This window comes from Martes martes, assembly GCF_963455335.1.
Source record: "Martes martes genome assembly, chromosome: 2".
NCBI classification, from domain to species: domain Eukaryota; kingdom Metazoa; phylum Chordata; class Mammalia; order Carnivora; family Mustelidae; genus Martes; species Martes martes.
In genome coordinates this window covers 90,652,637-90,679,205 of record NC_137889.1, presented here as the reverse complement: position 1 = coordinate 90,679,205, position 26,569 = coordinate 90,652,637, and the positions used below count along the sequence as shown (strand labels likewise).

The following is a 26,569-nucleotide window of genomic DNA, read 5'->3' as shown; positions in this document are numbered from 1 at the left end:
AGTATCAAAGTATCATCTAATTCTTTTTTCATCCTGTAGGCCTTGCCTTTACGTGCAGGCTCATTCTGGAAGCTGGAAGTATCAGTGTAGATATTGGCTAATTTGGTAATAAACACACCTCTGCATTTGTAGAATCTAATCAGATAAGATTTGTAATTTCACTAATATCTATGAAAAGACTGTATTTTTTAAATGTTATCAGTTACTTTATCATCCTGTCCTTTCAGAAATTTTTGTGAGGCCCTGAGAACTTTGTCATGGACAAGGGTTGCAAGAAAGCTTTAAACATATAACCTTTCCTTTTATATAGAAATATACCAATTCCATTAACTAGAAAATATAATTATGTTGTTTAGATAAGCTTCTTGTCAGTCTAAAGAAGTGATTCCATTCCTGGGGTATGAAATGCAGGTAAAAAACCCAGTCTAATCCAATGGAGCTGGTGTTGTATGATTATTTTCCCCATTCTTACCAACTGCATATTTAGAAGGAAACATAATTCATGTTTTGTTCTCATGTATCCTACAAAACATTTTATGCCCATTCATGGAGGTTTTTATTAAAACATTCCTCCACATACACCTCAGGACCTACAAAGCTATAATTTATCATGTAAGTGAATTAAGATTCCCACCCCCACTGCTTACCAATTTTGCTTGTTCATTTGTTGATTCAGGAAACATTTGTTAAACATTTACATGTACGAGGCTGGGTGGTAATTGCTCTGTGATAATGGTAGCAGCAGTATCTGACTTTGTTGGAGTGCACTGATCAGACCACAAGCTCTGAGGTCAGACTGCCACCGATGAATTGCAGCTTGGCTACATGGGAACTGTGTGAACATGGACAAGTTAATTAATCTCCTTCAGTCTAGTCCTCTCTAACTGGGGATGTATTAGGCTCCTGTTGCTGCTGTGACAGATTTCCACAAATTCAGTGGTTTAAAAACCACACAAATTATCTCAGTATTCTATGGGCGAGAAGTTTGTGGGCTCAGCTGGTGTCTCTACTCCAGGTTCACAAGGCCAAAGTCAAGATGTTGGTCAGCCTGGGTACTTACCTGAAGGTTCCAGGAAAGAAGCTGTTTCTGCATGGAATGGGATCTTGGATCCTTGGCACTCTTTCATTCCATATAGTTGTAAGGCCAAGATTCCTATTTTCTTGCTAGCTTCTTCTTGGCTTTAAGAGGCTGTCCACATGCTCAGGCTTGTGACCTTTCTTCATCTTCAAAGTCAGCAACAGCTTATTATTCTATCTAACAGATTAGCAAGTTTTCATAAATCCTTTGTGAGGCTTAATGAGGAAATAAAAAGCTACCTCGACAAATCTGGCGCCACGAGGCTCAATATTTTGGTTCTTTTAATGGCTGACCTCCTCGTGGCTCTGAGATATATCATGGTAGAGATTAGCATTTTGCCTGTTTTGTTTTTTTGGTTTTTTCTTTTCCTCCTGAGGCTAAGGTTGTAAGTAGAGTATAACTTCATGGCCATTGAAAAATCAAAGCACACGGCAAGCACCACGATAAATGTCCAGATTAGGGTTAAGTGCCATCTCGTGATATAGGTTCAGCATTGCTGATTATGATCATAATCTTTTTTTAATGAGAACAAATACTTGTCACATGGTTCAATGTTTGCTGTTTAATCTGGAACGCAAAAATTTTTTTATGGTACAGTCCTTAAGTGCTGAGTAGTTTTCTCCATATACTGTGTATACTGTGCTTGTATGTTTGTGTTTTAGCTTGAGAAATGGGTGAAAATTACCCAACAACAAATGAAAGCTTTCAAGAAAATTTGTGTAATTTGAAATGACTCCTTTCACTAATGGAGAAAGTTCTTGTCTTAGGAAAAGATTAATGTTAAGGAAAATGATGACTATTTCAATTATTAACAATTGTTCCATCTGCAAAGTTTCCTTAAACCTTTTGGCTCATAAATTATAACATATTCTAATTTTTATTCCAATTAAATTCTAGAAATAACTATAAGTTTAAACAGTTAAAAAAATTTTTTAAGATTTTATTTATTAGAGAGAGAGACAGAGAGTGAGAGAGAGCAAGAGAGAACAAAAGTGGGAGGGAGGAGCAGGCTCTCCACTGAGCAGGGAGCAGGATCAGGGGCTTGATGCCAGGATCCTGGGATCATGACCTGAGCTGAAGGCAGACACTTAACCAACTGAGCCACCCAGGCACCCCAGCAGTTAAAATATTTTAATGCAATTTCAGAGCTGCATTTCACTTCTGTTTCAGAGGCCCTTCTTTAGAATATCACTGATGAATGTCCTTACCCTCTGACCACCAAATGACACTTCTGTTATCGTTTGAATACTCTGTGATCCCCTTCCTACTTAACGCTTCAGCTCTGCTATTTGTGTAAATGGACTAAATTATTCGTTCTTCAAGATATATTTGGGGCGCCTGGGTGGCTCAGTGGGTTAAGCCGCTGCCTTCGGCTCAGGTCATGATCTCAGGGTCCTGGGATCGAGTCCCGCATCGGGCTCTCTGCTCGGCAGGGAGCCTGCTTCCCTCTCTCTCCGCCTGCCTCTCTGTCTACTTGTGATCTCTGTCTGTCAAATAAATAAATAAAATCTTTAAAAAAAAAAAAAGATATATTTGGAATACAGATGTCTCTATTTGTGTGCTAGTTTGTGTAACTATCTGTGTATCTTAAAAGTGTGTATCAGGCCATCAAAACTATTTATAACTTTCTATATGCAAGGCATTGAAGGAATTTAAAACACTTTTAAACCTCAGCCTCCAACCAACTCTGAAGGAGCTTACGTTTGCTGGTTTGTGGACTTTTTTTGTTGTTGTTAAACTGCCAGTAAACATGGAATATTTTCTCAATAGGGCCTTGCTGACAATCTTATTTATATTGTAATCACCACCCTCACTCCAACCTGTACTTTGACTTCCCTCTAGACCTATTACTGTATTTATCGCTTAAGGTGGCACCTATTAGAATCTAAGTTCCCTGAGAGCAGGGATTTCTGTTTGTGTTTTCTGATGTATCCCAAATGCTTAGAATTGTGCCAGGCACAGAAGAGCCACTCAGTAAATATTTGTTGAATGACTGAATGTGTATTCCATGCGTGCATTTTCATATGTAAAACAAACAACTTCCATATGTAAAGCAAACAAGATATGAACTATATCCAGAATGGCCCATGGCTTACCATCTCACTGCTATCTACCTGCTCCAGGACAACCAACCAGCTTCTCTTCTGGGACTATCCTCTCCCAGCTCAGCAGCCTGCTTTCCCCTGCGCCCCTTACAGTCTAGACTCAACACAACAATCAGAGTGGTCCTTTTAAGTCCAATCTCACAGCTCAAAGCCCTCACTCAGATTTGAAGGGGTGGGAACATGGTTTATAATAAGACTGTAATGATCTTCCCTGGGTCTTTCCTCCACTGTCTCCTGATTTGACTTCCCTCCACTCTCCCAACACTTGGCCTTGGCCCTTGCCATTTCTACTGATTAGCATGTGCTAAGCATTCTCCCTTTCCTTCAGCTCTCTGCTTGATTGTCACCATGTCAGAGTGGCCTTCCCAGCTCATGCTGAATGAAATAACGTTCCCACCCCTACATCACTCTGCTTTTATTCCTCCTTATCCTGCCTTAATTTCTTCAGAGCATTTACATTTCCACTCACATATATATTATTAGACTACTATTTGTCTCCCCCATTATATTATAACTTTTATAAAAGCATGAAGTTTGTTTTCTGTGCTATATCCCTAGAGAATGCCAGACACACAGAAAGCATGTAATAGGTATTACACACAGCGTAAGTGTAATGAATAAATGTTCACAAAAACAGAAGCCTTGCTTGCTTTTTTAATAATGTGAGACCTTGGAGCCATTGTAATTACCAATATTGATGCAAGAGCACAAATGGCAAGTGATGTTTATTATATTTAGGTATCAGTAAATCAAAAAATAATGCAAGCAATAATAAAGTAATTATTATAAGCTTTTGCTCTGAGGCATCAAAAGGCACATTTACACCAATACTGCTTCCTCTCCCACCATCCCCCACTCCCACTTGCTGTGCTAGGCATTCCTCTAGAAGCCTCCTTTATTTTTTTTTTTAACATTTTTAAAAAAGATTATTTATTGGAAGAGAGCGAGAGGGAGAGAGACAGAAAGAAAGAGAGCAGAGGGAGGGGGATGAGCAGACTCCCCACCGAGCAGGGAGCCCAATACAGGACTCGATCCCAGGATCCTGAGATCATGGCCTGAGCTGAAGGCAGATGCTTAACCGACTGAGCCACCCACGCGCCCCTAGAAGCCTCTTTTAAAGGTGTTGAGCAATTATTCTCATGTATAGGAAATCTTGTCTATAAGATTGCTGCAGGCTGGGGGTTGCAGCGATATTTACCACATTTCTAGAAACAACACAAATTACAGATTCTTGGTATGTTAACACATTATTAGTAGGAAAAGAGGTGACAAGAAATGTTATGTTAATAAATCAGGGTCTTTACTGCCCTGTCAGTATATTTGAACAGAGTCGGGAGGTAAATTATGAATATTCAGGGTTCAAAGTGAGTGTGTTGTGATTAAAGCCTCTGAGGTAGAGGACACTCGCATACTCGCCTAGTGAGTGAATCAATAAATCTATCTTCCATCATAGGAAATGGAAGATATTTTCTCCTCAGCTACTTTTTCTTTTGGAGAAGATATTTGGTGATTCTTTTTTTTTTTTTAAAGATTTTATTTATTTATTTGACAGAGATCACCAGTAGGCAGAGAGAGAGAGAGAGAGGGAAGCAGGCTCCCCACTGAGCAGAGAGCCCGAAGCGGGACTCGATCCCAGGACCCTGAGATCATGACCTGAGCCAAAGGCAGCGGCTTAACCCACTGAGCCACCCAGGCGCCTATTTGGTGATTCTTCCATTTATGCTCTAAAGGAATTACGTTGTTTCATTACGTTTGAGATTCTCTGACTGTATCTGTCTCCCTTCCTATTACTTGCTAGTTTATTTCCTGGGAAAATTATTTACCATATTTCAAAAATTGGAAGTCAGTGATGAAAGTTCTTCCTCTCTTTCAAAGATGTTATTGTCATAAACTCATAACTGTTTTCAATATTTGTTTTATTCAATTTGGTGTCTTCACACATTGCCTGCCTTAGGATTTGAGGTTTCATTTCAGAGCCAGAAGACTAATGGCCCATTATCAAGGCTGTAGGAATGCTGTTGCTGTATCCTCAAATGCTAGAATTAAACCATAGTTTTAAACAGACAGTACATACCCATGAAAACATCCAGATTCACTTTGGATTAGTCACTGTAAGAAAATTAAAAAGGCAAAATAGAATTCATTTTCTTTTAGTTCGTATTTATTTCTAACCGTAAAGGTATGAGCAAGGGGTAGTTTTCAATTTTTAATCACTCCAAACTTAATTATTTCCATTTCTTACATAGTCAAGATCATAATACAGTGGAAAATAATGCCATCATAGGCAACACACCACATATTTTTAGGGATTATTGAAGTATTTGTATATGATTTCTTTTTTTAAAGTAATTTAATGTGAAAATTTTCTAATACAAGAAACTGTTTTTCTGTAAACCCTGTAGTGGTTATTGCACCACATTGTTGGTGATCAGTGAGAAATAGTTACTCCAACCATAAATAGAATGTTCTCTAAAACGATTTTAACAAAGATCGAAGTGTATACGTTTTTGCATTGGTACTTTTAGCAGCATCCCTTATTCTAACATTCATAAAGGTGAAATGGATTCATATTAAAAGACATTTCATTAATACCTCAGTGCTCTCATAAAACCAAATTAATGAAGGTAAAGTAAAAGAAGTTACTCTGTTGAACAAGTAGTTACATAGCACTTACCATGTGGCAACCTCTCTGGTTTGGGTACTTTGTAAATTGAAACTCTTAATCCTCATCACAACCCCATGAGGTAGTTAATATCCCCATTTATAAATGAGGAAAGGTTTAAAGTCTAAGGTCACCCAGGTAACAGAACCCAGATCCTAACCCAGAAAGTGACTCCTGAACCCACCTTCCTGATCCTTGCTCTCTGGCCACTTAGCAGCACTTTCTGTGAGTTTCTGAATGTTTTCTGGATTTTCACTTCCTCCGATGGCCTCATGTTATGCATAAATTTTGTAACACTGACTAATCCACTTCCTTTCCATCACATTTGCCTCTCTTTGCTTGACTGGCTAAAGCAACTGACCTAAGTTAAAGAATCCAATGTATATTAGTAGTAACTGGAATAAGTTCTCATTGCCTTAGACATGTGCCTAAAAGGTTGGGTTGTGATTATTCCCCTAAAGTATTTGCTATAAAATATTTATGTTTGCCCCTGAGAGAAGGTAGTATACAATTTTTAAAAATAACTTTTCTATATTTAGATTTTGACGAAACATCTAAGTCTTTGAGAATGGAAGGAAACTTTTCATATGTCTGCCTGAATTTTGGCTCACTGTGAGATATTTTTGGTGTTTGTATGAGAAGCACATATTAAATTCTAAACTCTGACATGGGAGAGATAAAAAGCTATGTAGGGATTAAAAGTTTCCTTTAGTTTCCTCTAGCTACAGATTTCCTGATGATTAAGTTTAGTCTTGTTCATGGTGACCAAGGAATGTCTCTTGTATTAAGTTTTATTCAACTAAGAGATTCTTGTTTTTAACGAGCTTGAAGACAGTAATCAAATGGGAGGTTCCACTGTGGTTAAAAAGCCAACCTGTATCTTAATTTTGGGTAAGGACACACAGAAGTGAAATACGAACCCATTTTATGCACTGAGTAAAGCTTTAATTTTCAGGGTGTCTTGAATGAGTTAGTAAATCTTTAACATTAAAATAAGTTCAATGCTGAAATATCAAAGAAAAGGCAAAACTGCCCCCTTTTTTTCTCAAGGGCTTATTTAAGCCTTTAGGAATTTTTCCTGAATAAAATATTAGACCTTATGATGCCTCTGTGCTTTTGTTGTTGTTACTGTGCAGTATGCCTGAGAGCGTTTTTTATTCTTTTTCTTTCCAGATGACAGAAATGATGCTCAGGAGAGTAGCTTAAGAGACTTAATAAAAGAGCTGCCCGACACCCACTACTGCCTCCTCAAGTACCTATGCCAGTTCTTGACAAAAGTAGCCAAGCACCATGTGCAGAACCGCATGAATGTTCACAATCTCGCCACTGTATTTGGGCCAAATTGCTTTCAGTAAGTTAGTGGAGTTTTGCTTTTAATATTACATACCACTTTTTCTGTATTAATGCCTGAAATCACTTGGGTTGTAGGATCATGTTTCAGACTGAAAAGTCAGCCAATTTATGTTGGAGGAGTTCTATCTTGCTATTGGGCATTTTGGCCTTGTCTTTCATCCCAATTTTGAAGAAGGCACATACGCCTTTTCATGAAAACCATAATTTACAATATTTCCAACAACTTTATTTAGAATTCTGGAAATAAATTTTACTTTCACTAAAAAGGGCAATTAAACATTTTAATCTGAAGCATCGATTAGCAGAAATGGAAAGAGTACAATATATTGCATAATTTTTTAAAGTGATAAAATCATTGCTAATAGAAAAATACAAGCTCAGTTTGTCAGTGACAGAAAAACGTAACCTTTGCTACATTTGTTTTCTAGGAATAAACTAGACTTTAGGAATAAATAAACTTGTCTCTTTGGCGGGTGCTATAACACTGGCCACAAGAATTTTTGTAAAACTTTATATTTTCTTTTCCTTGTTAATCCTTAAAGGTCTTTAATTGTTGATATGTGAAACATGATTTTGAAATCCAGGGACTTTTCTTTTAACTCTCCTATTAACCTATTAATCCCCACTGTTATCAAACGTATTTCTTCTAGTTATAAGGACAGAGAAAGAATATACTCACACTTTAAAAGCTCTCATAGATTCTCAGCAATTTTTAAAGTAGTGTATCTGCTTATACAGTCAGTTAATCTATAGACTCATTCATCAACCCAGAACTACAAATATTACAGTCCTCAGAATAACTGTTCAGTATAAACTCTGGCTTAGATCATAGTAGTCCAGGGTTCCAGGACATTCATAATCTATGGCGGGAAGTTCTACCTTTAAAAAAAAACAAAAACGTTTATTTGAGAGAGAGAGAGAGAGAGCGCGAGAGAGTGGAGAGCGCATGCACACACAAGGGCGGGAGAGGTGGAGGGAAAGAATCTTCAAGTAGTCTCCCTGCTCAGCACAGAGCCTTCCCCGGGGCTAGATCTCAGGATCCATGAAATCATGAACTGAGCTGAAATCAAGAGTCAGACGCTTAACCGACTGAGCCACAAAAATGCCCCAAGAAGTTCTACCTTAATAACTGTTCCCATTGTAACTTAGAGATTTACATTTTTAAAAAAATTTTTTTAAAGATTTTATTTATTTGTCAGAGAGAGTGAGCAAAAGCAGGGGGAGTGGCAAGCCGAGAGAGAAGCAGGCTAGCCAATGAGCAAGGAGCCGGAGGCAGGACTCTATCCCAGGACCCTGGGATCATGACCTGAGCTGCAATCAGATGCTTAACTGACTGAGCCACCCAGACATCCCGAGATTTAAATTTTAAATAGTAGCATTTCATAGGATACGTTAGGGTCTCATGAATAAATATCTCAAACATAAGCTGCACTAACTTCTTACTCATGAATTTTGTGTTAGTGAAATAAGCTGTATTTATTCTTTTTACTCCTATGTTCAGAATAAACCTTTGGTGATCTACATGTAAGAAATTAAGCGGAAAACTGTTCAGTAATTTTGAAACCCTAGATTCTAAGAGAGGTGAAAACGAATTTTTAAATAGAATAGGTTTTTTAAAAAGATTTTGTTTGGGGCACCTGGGTGGCTCAGTCGTTAAGCGTCTGCCTTCGGCTCAGGTCATGATCCCAGGGTCCTGGGATCAAGCCCCACATCGGGCTCCCAGCTCAGCGGGAAGCCTGCTTCTCTCTCTCCCACCCCCCTGCTTGTGTTCCCTCTCTCGCTGTCTCTCTCTCTCTCTCTGTCAAATAAATAAATAAAATCTTAAAAAAAAAAAGATTTTATTTACTTATTTAAGAGTGAGAGAGAGCACGAGAACATGCAGAAGAGTGGGAAGAGGAGAACAGACTCCCCACTGAATGCAGAACCCAACATGGGGCTCCATCCCAGGACCCTGAGACCAAGATCTGAGTTGAAGTCAGACTTAACCAGCTGAGCCACCCAGGTGCCCCTAGAGAGCTTATTTTATAACACACAGATCAATACTTTGTGGGTGACTTACTGATTTGGCCTTGATTTAGAATTTCTGATAACCTGCTTCAATCAAATATCAAATAAGTAATGAGTTTTTATTATAGGCTCTACTAATCAGTATAGCTTTTAAGCTTTTTGTATTGTGGTAAAATATACATAACAAAATTTACCATTTTACCATTTTTAAGTATACAGTTCAATGGCATTAAGTACAGGTGTATTGGTGTGATCGACTTGGTATGTATTTTTAAACTTACAAATATAGAAGTTGCCACTAGATACTTTTCTCATTGAAATTGAGTGTAATTTTTAAAAGAACTGTTTATTGGGACACCTAGATGGCTCAGTGGGTTAGGCCTCTGCCTTCGGCTCAGGTCATGGTCTCAGGGTCCTGGGATCGAGCCCCGAATTGGGCTCTCTGCTCAGCGGGGAGCCTGCTTCCCTTCCTCTCTCTGCCTGCCTCTCTGCCTACTTGTGATCTCGCTCTCTCTCTCTGTCAAATAAATAAATAAAATCTTTTAAAAAAATAAAAATAAAAGAGCTGTTTATTGAGCTATTACCAAGTTCTATACTGTCTCCCTTATCTGCTTGATTCTAAAGAGGCAGAAGTGGTCTATGTTGTTCTTGAAGCTCCTCTGTCTAGGTTAAGGAAAAGCAAACACTTGAACTCCAGTGACCCCACTTAACTTTCCACTGAGCATCTTTATCACATGTATGTACTAAGATTCAAGGATAATTGTCACATGAACCACAAAAAGACAAAGGAAATGCTTTTCTTATACCCAAGGTGAATATATTGTCTTAGTCAATAGACGAGGAAGAGTTTTTGTTTGTTTGTTTTTTAAATAAGGGAACATTCTCATGAAATAGTGTTAACTTTTAAAAGAACGTAAAATTTCAGATATAAAAAGGTATTGGCTATGAAATTTATGATCATAAAATGGAAGAAAGTGCACCAAAAATTCAAATTCACCAACAAGGTGAATGTTTGGTACTCTGAATGCTGGGCTTCTGGGTGGCTCTGTAATTACAGATTTTCAACATGTAATTCCAGTTATTTGTTTATTAAATTTAGATGATCATGTAATACTATCATTGTAAATACTCAAATAATATAGAGGTATATAAGATAAAAATAAAGTATCCCACGCCAACCTCTCTTTCTTGGGGATAAAATCCATAACCACTAGGTAGATAGCCTTCCTTCCTTATTTCTGAACATGGCCATAAATCTTCAATTTTTAAATGTGAGTCTGATCGTGATGCATATATTATGAAGCTTTATTTTTTTTTTTACAGTAGCAGTGGAACTTATAATATCACTCTACTTACATACCCCATTCTTTAACTATTGAATATCATGAATTCTCCCTAACTCGGTTAATTTTCCTTGTAATGATAAGCACTGAGGTGTTAGTTCTTATATATTAAGACAGAGTGGTAGTGAACATATTGAGTGTTGTAACTCTTTATGTTCATCTGAAACTATTTCTCTAGAATAGATAACCTAGAAGTGGAATTGCTTGGCTGAGGGGTTTACACATTTTAAAATTAATGTGTGGTGCCGTTCATGAGGCTGTAACAATTTATATTATTCTTCCATTGGTGTTTAGGAATACTCCTTTCCCTGTAACCTTGCTATACTGAGTGTTAACTCACATTTAAATACTTGATCTAATGGGAAAAAATGCTCTCTGAATTATTTGTGAGATTGTATATATATTTTAGATTTATGTGGTGGGTGGCATTAGTATTTGTGTTCCTCTGTAGTTTCTGCTTCTGTCTTGTGCTTGCTTTTTACTTTATTTTATATCTGTGGCTCTTCTTGCTTTATAGGAGTTCTTTCGGTTTTCTAAAAATTCTTTGCTTAAAAAGTTACAGAACTTTGTTCCTATTCTGTTTGCCTTTTAGTTTTATGGTGATTTATTATATTAAAATTTTTTAAATTTTTAATTTACTTGGATTTGTCAACTCTTCCCTTTTTTGTTTACTGGGATTTGTATCTTGCTTAATAATAAACCTGAATACTGGGGCGCCTGGGTGGCTCCGTGGGTTGAGCCACTGCCTTCGGCTCGGGTCATGATCTCAGGGTCCTGGGATCGAGTCCCGCATTGGGCTCTCTGCTCAGCAGGGAGCCTGCTTCCCTCTCTCTCTCTGCCTGCCTCTCTGCCTACTTGTGATCTCTCTCTGTCAAATAAATAAATAAAATCTTAAAAAAATAATAAAAATAAGCCTGAATACTACTAGTTCTTACTTAAAATATTGTCTTAATATTAACAAAGATATTACAAGATATAGTCTTCTATTTTATTTATATTTTTTATGATTACCTCTTCACTTTTATTTAGAATTTATCATGTGTCATGTATAGATCCAGTTTGATTTTCTTCAAATAGATAGCTAATTGCTGCCAAATAATACATTGAGCAGCATTAGCATTTTCTAATTTACAATGTCAACTCTATCACATATTAACTTTGCACACATACATGAGTTTGTTTCTGGCTTTTATATGCCTCATTCTTGTGCTCCTTTATTTTTCTATCAAATTTTCTCTTTCAGAGGAATTTTGGAATTTCCCTGGTAAGTAGTATGTCATTGTTTTTGGTTTTGTTTCTGTTTTTTTAAGATTTTATTTATTTATTTGAGAGAGAGAAAGAAAGAGCTCAGGAATGGGGAGGAAAGACAGAGGGAGAGGGAAAAGCAGGCTCCCTGCTGAGCAGGGAGCCTGACTTGGGGCTCGATTCCAGGACCCTGAGATCATGACCTGAGCCGAAGGCAGATCCTTAACTGACTGAGCCATCCAGGCCCCCAGGTATCTCATTGTTTTGATTCTCATTTCCCAGATGTTGAATATCTTTTCATGTATTTATTGGCCATTTGTATATTTTTGGGGAAATGTCTGTGCAGATTCTCTACCCAAATTTTAATCAGCTTTTCTTTACTATTGAGTTAGAAGTCTTTCATAATTTTGATGTAAGTCCCTTATTAAATATAGGGTATACAAATATTTTCTCTCATTCTGAGTTGCCTTTTCATTTCTTTTTACATTTTAATTCCAGTATAGCCAATCTACAGTGTTATATTGGTTTTAGGTGCACATTGTGGTGATTCAGCAATTCTGTTACTCAGTCCTTATCAGGATAAGTGTACTCTCAATCCTCTTTGCTTATTTCACCCATATCTCCACCACCCACCCCCACCCCCTGGTAACCATCAGTTTGTTCTTTATAGTAGTGTCTTTATCTGGTTTTGATATCGGGTAAAGCTGGCCTCTTAGAATGAATTTGGAAATTTTCCTTCCTCTTCCGTTTTTTACAATAGTTTGAGAGGAACAGGTATTAACTCTTCTTTAAATGTTGGTAGAAATTGCCTGTGAAGCTGTGAGTTCCTGGGCTTTTGTTTATTGGGAGTTTTTTGATTACTGATTTAATTTCATTGCTAGTAATCCATCTGTTCAAATTTTCTATTTTTCCTGATTCAGTTTTGAGAGGTTATATTTTTCTAGGAATTTAATACCCATTTCTTCTAGGTTAGGTCCAATTTGTTGGCATGTAATTTTTCATAGTACTCTCTTTTAATCCTTTGCAATTCTGTGGTATCGGTTGTTTCTACTCTTTCATTTGTTTGAGCCCTTCTTTCTTTCTTTCTTTTTTTTTTTTTTTTGACGAGTCAGGTAAAGCCTATCAATTTTGTTGTTCTTTTCAAAGAACCAGCTCCTGGGTACCTGGATGGCTCAGTCAGTTAAGCACCTACCTTTGGCTCAGGTCATGATGATCCCAGGACCTTGGGATCAAGTCCTACACTGGCCTCCTTGCTAGCGGGGAGTCTGCTTTGCCCTCTGCCCCTTCCCCTACTCATTCTCTCAATATCTCTCAAATAAATAAATGAAATCTTAAAAAAAAAAAAAAAAAAAAAGAACCAGCTCCTGGTTTCATTGATCTATTGTTTGGGGTTTTTTGTTTGTTTTTGTTTTTGTTCCTATTTCATTTATTTCTGATCTAATCTTTATTGTTTCCTTCCCTCTGCTGATTAGGGGTATTGTTTGTGCTTTTTCTAGCTGTTTTAGATATAATGTTGTTGTTTGAGATTTTTCTTCCTTCTTGAGGCAGGAAGTAGTGCTATAAACTTTCCTCTTAGAACAGCTTTTGCTCTATCCCAAAGATTTCATACTATTGTGTTTTCATTTTCATTTGTCTCCATATACTTTTTAATTTCTTCTTTGACTTCTTGGTTGACCCATTCATTGTTTAGTAGCATGTTATTTAACCTCCGTGTATTTGTGCTCTTTCCAGATTTCTTCTTATGATTGATTTCTAATATCATAGCATTGTGGCCAGAAAAGATGGATTGTATGTCTTCGATCTTTTTTAATCTGTTCAGACTTGTTCTGTGGCCTAATATGTGATCTGTTCTGGAGAATATTCTGTGTACACTTGAAAATAATGTGTATTCTGCTGTTTCAGGAGGGATTTTTTGGGGGAGTGGGAGGGATATTGAATATATCTGTTATTCATATATCTGTTAAAATATCTGATTTGAATATATCTGTTACCTTCCTCTGGTTCATTCAGAGCCACAGCTTCCTTGTTGATTTTCTATTTGGACAATCTATGCATTGATGTAAGTGGGGTATTTAAAGTCCCCCACTGTTACTATATTACTATCAGGTAGTTCCTTTATGGTTGTTATTCACTGCTTTATGTGTTTGGGTGCTCCCATCTTTAGTGCATAAATATTTACAGCAGTTATATCTTCTTGTTCGATTGTTCCCTTTATGGTTATACAGTGACATGTCTTGTGACAGTCTTTGTTTTAAAGTCTGTTCTGTCTGATATAAGTATTGCTACTCTGGCTTTCTTTTGATGTCCTTTTGCATGATATATATTTCTCCATCCCCTCACTTTTAATCTGCAGGTGTCTTTAGGTCTCAAAGTCTCTTCTAGGCAGCATGTAGATGGGTCTTGTTTCTTTATCCATTTCAGTCACCCTGTGTTTCTTGATTGGAGCATTTCGTCCATTTACATTCAAAGTATTTATTGATAACGTTTTTATTGCCATTTTGTTACTTGTTTTATGGTTAATTTTGTAGTTTTTCTCTGTTTCTTTCTTCCCTTGCTCTCTCATTATTTGGCTTTTCAGTAATATACTTATTTTCTTAATTTTATTCTTTGCATATCTATTACTAGTTTTTTATTTGTGTTTACCATTGGTTTGTATATAACATCTTTTGCAAATAGCAGTCTGTTTTAAGTTGATGATCATTTAAGTTTGAACCTGTTCTTTACTCCACCCCTTCCATGTTTTAGATATGTAGTGTCATACTTTACCTCCTTTTATTTTGTGAGTCCCTCAATTGATTTTTATAGATATAAACACTCCTTTTGTGCTTCCTACTTTTCTTGCTCATACGTATGGTCTTTCCTTTCCATCCAAAGAGTCCCCTTTAACATTTCTTATAGGGTTGGTTTAGTGGTAATGAATGTCTTTAACTATTGTCTGGGTAACTCTTTATCTCTGCTTTTATTCTGAATGATAGCCTTGCTGAATAGAGTATTTTTTGCCTGCAGATTTTTTCCTTTCAGCACTTTGAATTTATCGTCCCACTTCCTTTCAGCTGATAGCCTTATGGGGTTTCCTTCATATGTAACTGTTTTCTCTTGCAGCTTTTAAAATTATCTATCACTAATTTTTGCCATTTTAATCACTATGTTTTTTGGTATGGACCTCCTTGGATTGTTTTTGTTGGGGGATCTTTATGCCTCCTGGCTCTGGATTTCCATTTTCTTCCTCTGATTTGAGAAGTTTTCAACTATTATTTCATAAAATAAATTTTCTGCCCTATATTCTTTTCCTAGATCCTTGTAATGTACGTGTTATTACACTTGATGGTGTTGCTGGGTTCCATAAGTCTATTCTCATTTTGCATATTTTTTTTTCTCTTACCTGCTCAACTTAATTACTTTCCATCCCTCTGTCCTTGAGGCTGCTGATCCATTCTTCAACTTCCTCTAATTTACTATTTATTCCATCTAGTGTATTTTTTATTTCATATATTGTGTTCTTTATCTCTGATTGATTCTTTCTTACCTCTTTGTTAAGGGTCTCACTGATGTCTTCCAGTCTTTTCTCATGTCCAGTGAGTATCTTTATGATCATTACCTTAAATTCTCTATCAGGCAAATTACTTCTCTCCATTTTGTCTAGCTGTCTTGCTGTGACTTTGTTCTATTCTTTCATTTGGAACATATTCCTCTGTCTCCTCATTTTGTCTAACTCTCTAGGTCTGTTTCTGTGTGTTAGGAAGTTCAGCTATGTCTCCTGCTCTTGAAAGTAATGGCCTTATGAAGAAGAGGTCCTGTTCTGCAGTATGCTATCACCCTACTCACTAGAACTTGGCACTTGAGGCACGTCTCCTATGTGTGTTTATTGTTCCCTGCTCTTGGGCAGAGCTGCTTTTTCATTTGTCGGAGATGCGGTAACACCAAACTGCAGGGTGCTTTCCCTGAATTTTCTCCTGGGAAGCTTTCACTGGTAGGCAGGACTGTAATCAGACCAGATGTCTGCCTCCAGCCTACTGCTGGAGCCAATCTCACTGGTGTGTATGGTTATCTTTCCCTTTCCCTGAGGCAGGAGTTCCTCTGCAGTAGTGCTGGCACCACTTTGGATTCTAGCCAAGAGCATATTGGAGGGGGCATATCTGCAACATGAGCTGGGGCAGGACTTATAGTGTTAGCAAGTTTTGCAGTTCGTCCTCTTCAGGAGGAGACTTGCCACTGCCAGGACCAAGGTCAGTTAGATTGGTGCCAGTGGATCCACAAAGTGATGTGAGGAGAGGCATGGTATTAGCAAGGTTTGTGCTGATTTTCTGTAGGAGGGGACCTGCTGGGAAGGGACTGAGGCAAGCCTGGCTGGAGGGGGCAAGGGAAGCACAGTGTTAGCAAGTTAGGAAGCTAGTATAGGCATCATGCTGATTTCTGCAGGTGGCTATGAGTTCATGCTGGGGGTCAGGGAGGGAAGTGGCACCTGCCAACTCTTTTGATCCTGGAGGAGTCTCCCATTGATCTCTGTCCCTTCAGGACTCCCTCTGAGAGTAAACATCTCTCCCTCGAGTATGTCCCAGGTGTTTTTCAAACTGCTGCTTCTATGCTGTATCTTTGCAGAGTGTTTCTATGCTGTCTTATTGAAGATGGAGACTCAGTTTCCTATTGTCCTCCTGGTTCTCCCAAAGGCAGTCTGCTGATTTTTTTTTTTTTTTTTTTTTTTTTTTTTTTTTTTTTTAAAGATTTTATTTATTTATTTGACACAGAGAGAGAGATCACAAGTAGGCAGAGAGGCAGGCAGAGAGAGGAGGGGAAGCAAGCTCCCTGCTGAGCAGAGAGCCCGATGTGGGGCTCGATCCCAGGACCCTGAGATCATGACCCGAGCCGAAGGCAGAGGCTTAACCCTCTGAGCCACCCAGGCGCCCCAAGTCTGCTGATTTTTAAATGTCCAGGTTTTAAGTCCTACTGGATATAAGAACTCATGAAATTTGGCCCCATGTGTGTTCTCTGGTGTGAGGATCTTTTTCTCTCCCCTGTTCACATTAGTGGTGTCCCTCCCTCCAGAGGACAGTCCTTTGGGTCCATTTAGCTCTGGACCCTATCTCTGCCCTTCCTACCCTCTTTAATATGGCCTCTTCTCTTCATTTAGTTATGGAGTTTGTTCTGCCAGTCTTCAGGTCATTTTCTGGGTTACTTATTGAGATATAAATATTATCTAGTTGTAACTGTGGTATGAAGTGAGGTAAGGGTCCTTCTATTCAGTCATCTGCCAGCAATACCCAATTATTTTCTTTTCTTGGTTGTGTGTTTTTAAGCATGATTTTTTAAAAATTTTGATGATGTTTAGTATATTGTTTTTTTTTTTCCTGTTGCCTGTGCTTTGGTGTTGCATCTATGAAGGTTTTGCCTAACTTATGAAGATATTTTCTCCAAGAGATCTATAGTTTTAACTCTTCTCATCATGAAGTTCATTTCAAGTTCATTTTTGTGCCACGTAAGGAAGGCATCCAATTTCATTCCTTTGCATGTGAGGTGCAATTACCCTAGTACCATTTCTTGAAAGTACTATTTTTCCCATTGAATTATCTTAGTCTTTTTGAAAGTTAATGGACTATGATTGACAGGGTTTATTTCTAGACTCTCAATTTTATTTCATTGATTTCTGTACATCTGTACTTAGTCCAGTACCATATTGTCTTGATTACTGTAGCTTTTTAGTAAGTTTTGAAATCAGGAAAAGTCAATTTCCACCTGTTTTTCTTTTCAAGGTTGTTTTAGCTATTCTAGGTCCCTTGGTTTTCCAAGTGAATATAGGATCATCTTATAAGTTTATGTAAAAAAGCCAGGCAGTATTTTCATAAGAATTTTGTTGAATGTGTACATCAATTTAGGGGGTATTGCCATCTTAACAATATTATATTTTCTAATCCATGAATATGGGATATATTTCCGTTTACTTACATCTTCTTTAATTTATTTCAACAATGTTTTATCATTTTCAGATTATGAATTTTGTACTTCTTTTGTTGAATCTTAATAGATACTTCTTTTGGGTGCTATTCTAAATACAGTTGTTTTCTTAATTTTGTTTTTTGTTCATTGGTGGTGCTAACATAGTTTTAACTCACATTCATTTTATTACGAAGTTACTCATCTTTACTGGATAACTGTTTAAGGGCCATTTGCCTTTCTTTCTCGTGATTATTTATTCCTATCTTTTGCCCATTTTCCTATGAGGGCTTATTTATTTTTAGCCTTTATATCCTCTTATAAATACATTTAAAATGAATTTCCTCTCAGTATCATTTTAGAACATTACTTTCAATATTACTGTGTCACTTTTTGTTATGGGTTGAATTGTCCAAGATATAAACACTGAGACTGAGGTTTCAAACAGTAGTTGTATTGGTAATGCTCTTTAGAGCTACCCATGGAAACCATAGAGAAATGTAGGATTAGGGAGAAGAAATTGAATTTTCATGCAGTTATAACAAAAGCCTCAATCAGTCCCCAATTTACTTAGAAGTTTAGATGGCCTTTCAGTGATACCTCGAATTGAGTTAAGGAGACTGGTCCATTTAACCCATTTCCATCAATCACTGGAGATGAGCTGTGCCTAGAGAGGTTGTATGATCTTGGGGTAGCCATGGGCCATAAGCAGGCAATACTCTCAGCAGCTGGGGTAATGAATGAAACATGAAGAGGAAATCTGATATCATTCCACAGAAACCACTATATGTTTATAATGTGATGATAATGTTTTTATAGTATATTATAGCACAGTAATATTTTTCTATGAAGCAAATATTGGACTGTAAGCTGTGTATGTTATATATGACTTTTCTAAGGAAATTTCTAATATCCTCGTTTCTAGGACCAGTAAAAGCCCTCCAAAGGAGGAGTATTCTCAGAGATTAGCAGGAATTGCTTTCCCTAAGTATTGAAAGTTTTAAAAATGGGTACTGGATTTTCTTTCAGTGGTTTGGATGGTATGACCTAATAAAAGAAAGTTTAATCTAGTCTTATGCATTTTGGTTAGCTTGACATTCTGCATTATTTATTTTTCTGTTACTTTTTCTGTAAAATGGGGCTTCCAAGGTTTGCTTTGAAACTTAAGCAGGACCATAAAAGAAAGTCTTGGTTCATGGTACTCAGTTACTAGAATAGTGTTGGAAAACATGTGCATTTAACTGAAAAAATTTAAAATTGAGGGAAAGATTGGGTTTTACAGATTCTGTCCATCATACCAGTTAGTGAACTGAGCTCCTTAGAAACATGAGATCAGGGACATGAATTTCTTCTTACCTCAAATATCTTAGTTTTCACTTTATTCTTACATTTGGTACAAGCTTCTTACAATATTGAGTATACTTTTTAATATTTAAAGAAAAATTCTCTTGTCCAATAAAACTTCTAAATATAGACCAACTTCTTCAACTTTAGTATTTGTAGCAGACACAAGTCTTATGATGTCCTCAGATTGCCTTGGCATTACCCACCTCCCAGACCAATCTGCCACCAGTGTTTGACCTTTTACCTGCCTTGGGAATGTTGGATTCTTCTCCTTGGCTGCTGCCTTGAAGCTGGGTCAACTAGCCACTTGCACTGAGTATCTGGCCTTCCTCACCATTTGACCCTGTACTAGGCTCTGAATTCCTGATGGGTTGCCAGATGAGCTGAATAAGGCAATCTGAAAGTCTAGAACAGTTAAATCCCTCTGAATGAACCTTGCCAATGGGAAATAGAAATCAGGAGAGAGCTAGGTAGATCCCTTTTTTCTCCTTCCCACAGAATACTCTATCCCCTGGTTTCTTCTTGAAGCCAATCTGGTGGATTCCAGGCTGCCAAACAAAGCATCTGTCAAGCAAACTGTTGTGTGGTTTGCAGTTTCTCTGTGAAGTACCTATTGACATTTTATTTTGTTTCACATCCCTACTTCCCTTCTTTCCCCACTGGTGCTGCCCCATACCCCATTCCAAAACAGTGCACCAATGTCCTTAACCTTGGCTCAGCCTCAGGGTTGTTGGGGTTTTTTGTTTTGTTTTGTTTTGTTTTGTTGAGAATTTTTAAGGCACTCTGCACCTACCAGAGAACACACTGTTCCAAAACAGGAGGAAAATTTGTTTTCTTATAATATGATGAAAGATGTTATACTTTAAGTATTTTGAAGGATAATGTTAGCTCTACATGATTTTTTTTTTCACATGCTGACTGGAAACTAAATTCCCCATAAATAGCAACTCCACTGTAAATGTTATATGTCCCCAATACTATTATATGACTACTTTGAATTTGAAGTTTCCTTTGACAAAAAAGTACTAAAAGCTGAGAATGTTAGAAAAAGCTATGTATTTGTTTCTACTGTTATTTAAAGTGAAACATGTATTTGTTAAATGACATTAACAAAGATAGTAAAGATCCCTAATGACCTTTAGCTGAGATTTTTTTTGTTAATATTCTTGACACTTTCCATTAAACCTACTGTGCACACTTAGTTTCCATCATTTAATAACATCAATAACATCAAAATGTAATCTCCAGTAATTAGATTTGCTAATTCCTAGTGATGATGAGCCGTTTTGATCAAATTCCGTGTCATTTCTTTGCTTCCTTTGCCTTTTTTCTACAGATCTTTAAATTAATCCTATTGTTTGAAACAAGTGTATCAATGTAATCAATAAGGTAATCAGCAATATTATAGCTATATCTGATGCTTAAAGAGGTAAAGGAATTGTAGAGTTTGAATCAAGCCTCCCATTTGTGCCTTAATCCAAGATGTCACATTTTGGCTTATAAAAAAGTATAAAAAAGATTTTAAAACTGTTTTGGGTCTCCTTCAAATCTTACAGAAAAATAACACAATAAGTTAGTGGTACCAAATCACTAACTTTGTAACCTGTAGTTCATGATCTTTGTATGTGTGTATATATAATTAGGTATTTGGACAACTTCAGTAAATATTAGATGAGATCAGCTAAATTTGTAGACACAAACAGGATGTATAACCAGATAAGCCTACAATGTTGCCATCATGTTATCTGCTAATAGCTACTAAGCAGCTTTGTTTGGTTTGCAGCCCAAATGTTACTTTTAGGAAATTGGTAATTTGGATTGAAAAATGTAGATAGTTAAAATTTTTAAAAATGAAACCCAACCCTGGCTTCACATAGTAATATATTTATAACCTCATTAGCATACTATTTATAAAATCCAAATTGTTCATTTAGTTTTTAGCACAATTGTACTTATTACTACTATCCTCCATAAACATGTTTTTGACATATTAAAGAGTAGATGATTGGAAAGTTCCTCCCGTCTCTGCTGAAATCTCTACCTGAACTTTGCAGTTTTTACCTCATTGCCTTAATTCTGTCTTATCCCACTGTCACTTGTAACTGTGATAATTAACTTTGCAGTTGCCTTTTTTTCCCCAAATGGGTGTAAGTTTATTTTTTATTACAAAAATAACATATGTTCATTGTAAAAAACAACAACAACAACAAAAACTTTTTTCAAACCAAAAAATCCAGGAGTAAGGAAGAAGATGAAAATCATCTGTAATTCTACTGTCCAGACCTAGTCACTATTCATACTTGGGCTTATGTGCTTCCATATTCTTTGCATGCTCACATATATATTTATATTGATGTCTGATTAAAGATGGAGTGATAAAATACTGATTTGTAACCTTCATTTTAATATGTAATGTCATCTGTCATGGCATTTTTCCATACTTAAAATTCTATGTCATCATTTCTTGTTACAGTATTGCATTTTCATCCTTTGATCAATATCCTTTATTTAAGCTGTCCCTATAGAGGGAATTTGATGGTGGTGGTTTTTTTTCTCAGCTATAATAACAGGTAGTATTTATTGAGTGCTTACCCAATTCCTGGTAGTGTTCTAGGTGTTTTTCATTTCTTTGCTTATTTATCCTCAGAACTGTATGAGGCAGGTACTAGTCTTATCTCTCCTTTTCACATGAAGAAGCTGAAGCACAGAAATTATAACTTGCCCAAGGTCACGTGGCTAAGAAGAAGTTTGAATCAGGGTTTTGAATCCAGACAGGCTGGATCCCGAGCTCCAAGCTCGAATCACTGCTCTGTAAATGTTTCCCCTATAACCAGCATCTCAGTGACTATTCTTGAGCATGCATTTTTCACACTTTACTAATTATTTTCTTTGGATGTACTTTTGGAAGTAGACTTGCCTGGTCAAGGAATATTCGTATTAGCAAATTCTTTCTTCGTTGTGAGGGTGTACCAGTTCATGCTGTAGGCAGCAGTCTAGGACTGTGTCTCCTTTCTGACACCTTCTCCAACACTGATGGTATCCTGCCTTGATGTGTTTGCCAATAGAATAAGTGAACATTATTTCTTCTTAAAATTCTTGCTTATTTGATTATTGTGAGGTTTAACATATTTACAAGCCTATTTCCCAAATACTTTTACTTTTGTCAGTTGCCTTTTCATTCTTTTTTTCAGTTTTTCTATGATGGCTGTCTTTGTTGTTTTTGTTACTGATTTGTAGGAGTTCCTTTTGAGTATCACTACTAATTTATTGTTCTACATTAAAAATATTTCTCACAGCTTGTAATTCATATAATTATAATTCACATTATATGAATTCATATAATTCATGTTAGAACCTCATAATTCTTTTGCCATAAGAAGTTGAGAGATTTTAATAATCCTATATATCAATTTGTGTTGTTTGGGTTTGATGTTATCCTTAAAAGGCCTTCAACCTGAAGGTTGTAAGAATATTTACTAATAACTACCTGTGTTTTTGAGGTTTTGTATTTTAATATTTATACTTAGAATATGTGTGAACACTGTTTTACAATAGATATGCTATGGGAATCTAACAGTTGTTAAATATTCTCTTAAATTTTATCTTAGGATATATGCCATTTTTTAACATTTAGGTACTGAATTTTAGTGAAATTTATTTTGGAATAAAGTATGATTTAAGGGGGCGCCTGGGTGGCTCAGTGGGTTAAGCCTCTGCCTTCAGCTCAGGTCATGATCTCAGGGTGCTGGGATCAAGCCCCGCATCAGGCTCTCTGCTCAGCAGGGGCCGGCTTCCCCCTCTCTCTGCCTGCCTTTCTGCCTCCTTGTGATCTCTCTCTGTCAAATAAATAAATAAAATCTTTTTCTAAAAAAAAAAAAGTATGATTTAAGGATGCAGTTTTTCACTGAATAGTTAACCTGTTAACCACACAGTATCTAGAGAATAAGTCACGCTTTGCCAAATAACTTGAAATGGCACTTTTATCATTATATCAAGTTCTTAAATATATTTTTGCTTTCTCTGAGAGCTCTGTTCTGCTACCCTTATCTGTCTGCTTCTTTGGTGCTAGTATCATGCACTTTATATTTTAATGACATGTGTGGTATTTTTCCACTTAATTCTCCTTTTTTCAGGATTGTTCTGGGTAATTATGGGCATATTTTCTCCCAAAAGAACTTCAGCATATTTTTCTAGATCCAAAAATTCCCAATGAGCTTTTAGGTTTTTTCAGGTACAGTTGAAATATTTAATATTGAGTCATTCATTTAATAAAAGGACATATCCCCTCTTTTTTAAAATTTGTGTATTTTTTTTTTACTGATGTCCAGTCTTTACTTATGTATTTTTGTTTTATAAAATTGGAGAAGCTTGAAAAAAAATGTGAAATTGCAAGGTATACAGTGAAAAATCATTATTACTTAAAAATGATGACTTTAAATTTTTTATCTATCTTCTTCCAGCTTTTCCCCCAGGTGTATATACTTTTTAAAAGTTTTATCAGTATTCTATTTCATATACATTTTTAATCCTGCATTTTTATAAAACATTGAATTATAAATCTCTCCCATGTCACTGAAATCCATTGGTTTACATTATTTTATAATTGCTCGTAGTGAGACCTTTTTATACAGAAGATGACAGACTTGTATTTATTAAATTCTGTGTGTGTACAACAAGTGCAATTATCTGTTTCTCATGGGGCATCCAAAAGCATAGTTGGTAGTCTCATACTTTTTATCATGGATAAAGAACTGAAGTATATGAAATATCAGTTTTTAGGATTACAGAGCTAAAATAGAACTGATAGAATTTATTTTGGTCCATTCTAATGGAAACTTGGAAACAGGCAAGAGAATAATCAATTGCTTTTTAAGGAGAGTAAAAATCAAATTGGAGCCAAAAGATTTCTACATTACTGTTGTTCCTTGTATTTGTTATCAGATGGATTGAAGTATTAAGTTGACCATGTAAAACTGCTATTTTTCTCCTTCAAGATGGCCTGAAATTCATATAATTTAATAGTAAGCTCAAGTCTGTTTCTAGTATTATCAGCTACAACCATGAATTTGGATCTTAAAAAATTAAAATATGCATACTGAAAACAGTACTATAAATTTTCCATTAGATGTCTACTTCTTTTTCCTCAGAAATCATGGTGTTTTATAAGTTTATATAAATCATACATACTGTTGCTTCTGATATTCTGTGTGAAGGGTAAACTGTATTACTTTAGTGGTAATAATGATACTTCAAACCTTGGTTTTTCAAACACAAGTAATCAAAAAAGATGTTTTTTGACCTTGGTCTCACATGAGAGGTGACAGTAGATCTGTAAGTGGTTTGCCAACGTATTGATTGCTTGTTTGTAATAAATGAAATAAGCAACCAATAGTACGAAAAAATATACAGTATAATTTACATTTTTTCCTTATGTGAAATAATTTACTTTTTTATATCGCAAGGAGCAGTGATTTTTTTCCCTGCTCATCTTAGGTTAGTACATTGTAAGTCAGTGCTGATCTGAGAGAAGATGAAGTAGATGGTTTGTAAGTCTTTTACCACATCACTGTGATGCAATGTTTTTAAAATGTGTGAACTCTTCTCCGGAATATACCTCTCTAGAGAAATAACCAGGCTTAGTGGTTGAACATTGCTGATTGGGGCCAGAGTCAAAGATTTCTTATCCTTTTAAAAATAATCCCTGGAGCCCTTCTGTCTCTGTGGGAATTCAGTGATTGAGCAATAACATCTGTCTGGCAGTTAATGATCATTTGGAGAAATATATAGTCCAGCATAAATTTGAGGTCCTTTAAGTCAGTCGGTTATTTATTAAAGAGAAATGCCCAGCCAGAAGACATCAACACTACTCTGCTAAACACTACTTTAAAAACTAAAATTGCATGTTTCTTTACTAGCATACTTTCAGAGGACTTCTACATTCATGATTTGTTTATTTCTTATATCAGTCTTAGAGAGCAAGCCATATGATTTCATTTATAAAAGCTGACGTGAGGCTCCATGGGGTGGCTGGTAGTGGGGGGTGGGTGCCAATGATTGGCCACAAGTCACAGAACTGCAAAGCAGGAAAACTAAGAATAGGGTGTCTACGAACTTCTAGTCTGCTATGTTTTCTACTAGATCCCATTTTTTTAAGATACTATTATAGATGTTGTTTACTGCACCATACTTTTTCTTGCCAGTCATGGGTTGTGGGATTAGTGATCTGTGTTGTAGCACTTGCCTTGATGTGGCCCATGTGTGTATAAAGTACAGGCTTGAAAAAAATGAAAGAATTTAAAGCAAATAGTCTTTTCTTTGGGAGAAAAAAGCAAATGCAGATTCTAATAATTCTGTTTTTTCTAATTTTAAATGTCTCTAAAAGAAAAAGTAAAAGCAAGATTGTTTTACTAATGGGGTGTTGTTGCTGTCTGTAAGACTTCAAAATTTAAACTAATGCCATACATCTTGTTCAACGTAATCTTGAAAATAGCTATGACCTTTTAAACTCCCTGAGTCATCATCTAGTGATGACAAGTGGCAAATTTAGGCATACATACAAAAATATATAAATATAAATATATATGGAGAGAGAGAGAAAGAAAGAAGGGAAGATAGGGAGAGAGAGAGAGAGAGGCATGTTTCTTAGCTGTTGACAAAATCCAGTGACAAATTTATACTCAACATTGTATGTGGGAGTGTGTATGTACACTTACGTAATAGTCTTCAGAAATCATTATTTAACACCTTTATGTCTGCCTTCTGCAAATATACTTGTATTTTATTTTCTCCCATGGAAAGAGACCCAGTCTTGGAGGAACAGAATTCTCCTTTCTCTGTTATTAACTAGCTTTATGACTTCAAGCAAATCACTTAATTTTTCTAACCTGCTATTTGCTACTTGATATGTAAATTTCTTTGCAGCCATAAGATTATTGTTATTTTAGTTTTCTGTAATTGTTATTTACTAAATTGGTGAATTTATTAATTTGTCAAATATTTTTAAAGCATGCACCATGTCCCAGCAGGCAATGTACGTGATGTTGGCCAAACATCATGGTTCTGCCCTCAGGGAACTATACAATATGGGGAAAAGAGGAGATTCCTTAAATAATTACTGAATTACAGTTGTGATATGTGTTGCCGTAGAATAATGGAGATCCTGATCATGTGAATATATGAGTGTGTATGCCAGAGACATGGCTTGCTTGTGCGTCATTCAAACTTCGTTGACTTAGATGTCTCATTTTTAATCCACTTCACATCCCCCTGCCAGACCTCTTCATCTCTTCTTTGGCTGGTTTTGATAACTTCTGGCTTTCCTTTTCCCACTTCAATCCCGATACATGCTACTGCTAGAATTACCTATTTAAAAGATACAATCATACCCCTCTCTCGCTTACAAAACCTCCATTCAAGACTATCCCTTTTCTCTCGGAGGGCAACTCAAAGCCTTTAATGATTTGTAATTTCTTATGGAGCCTCAACTTGTTGGTACTACTTCCCA

The 26,569-nt window shown here is 36.3% G+C and overlaps 1 protein-coding gene across 1 annotated transcript in view; it reads left to right on the top strand.

Annotated features, from left to right (window-relative positions):
* FAM13A (family with sequence similarity 13 member A) overlaps window positions 1–26,569 on the top strand; it is a 325,186-nt gene that overhangs the window by 57,418 nt on the left and 241,199 nt on the right. Inside the window, exon 4 of the mRNA XM_080797468.1 lies at window positions 7,019–7,196. Within this exon, the coding sequence (XP_080653594.1) occupies window positions 7,019–7,196 (178 nt within the window). The remainder of the gene's footprint in view (window positions 1–7,018; window positions 7,197–26,569) is intronic.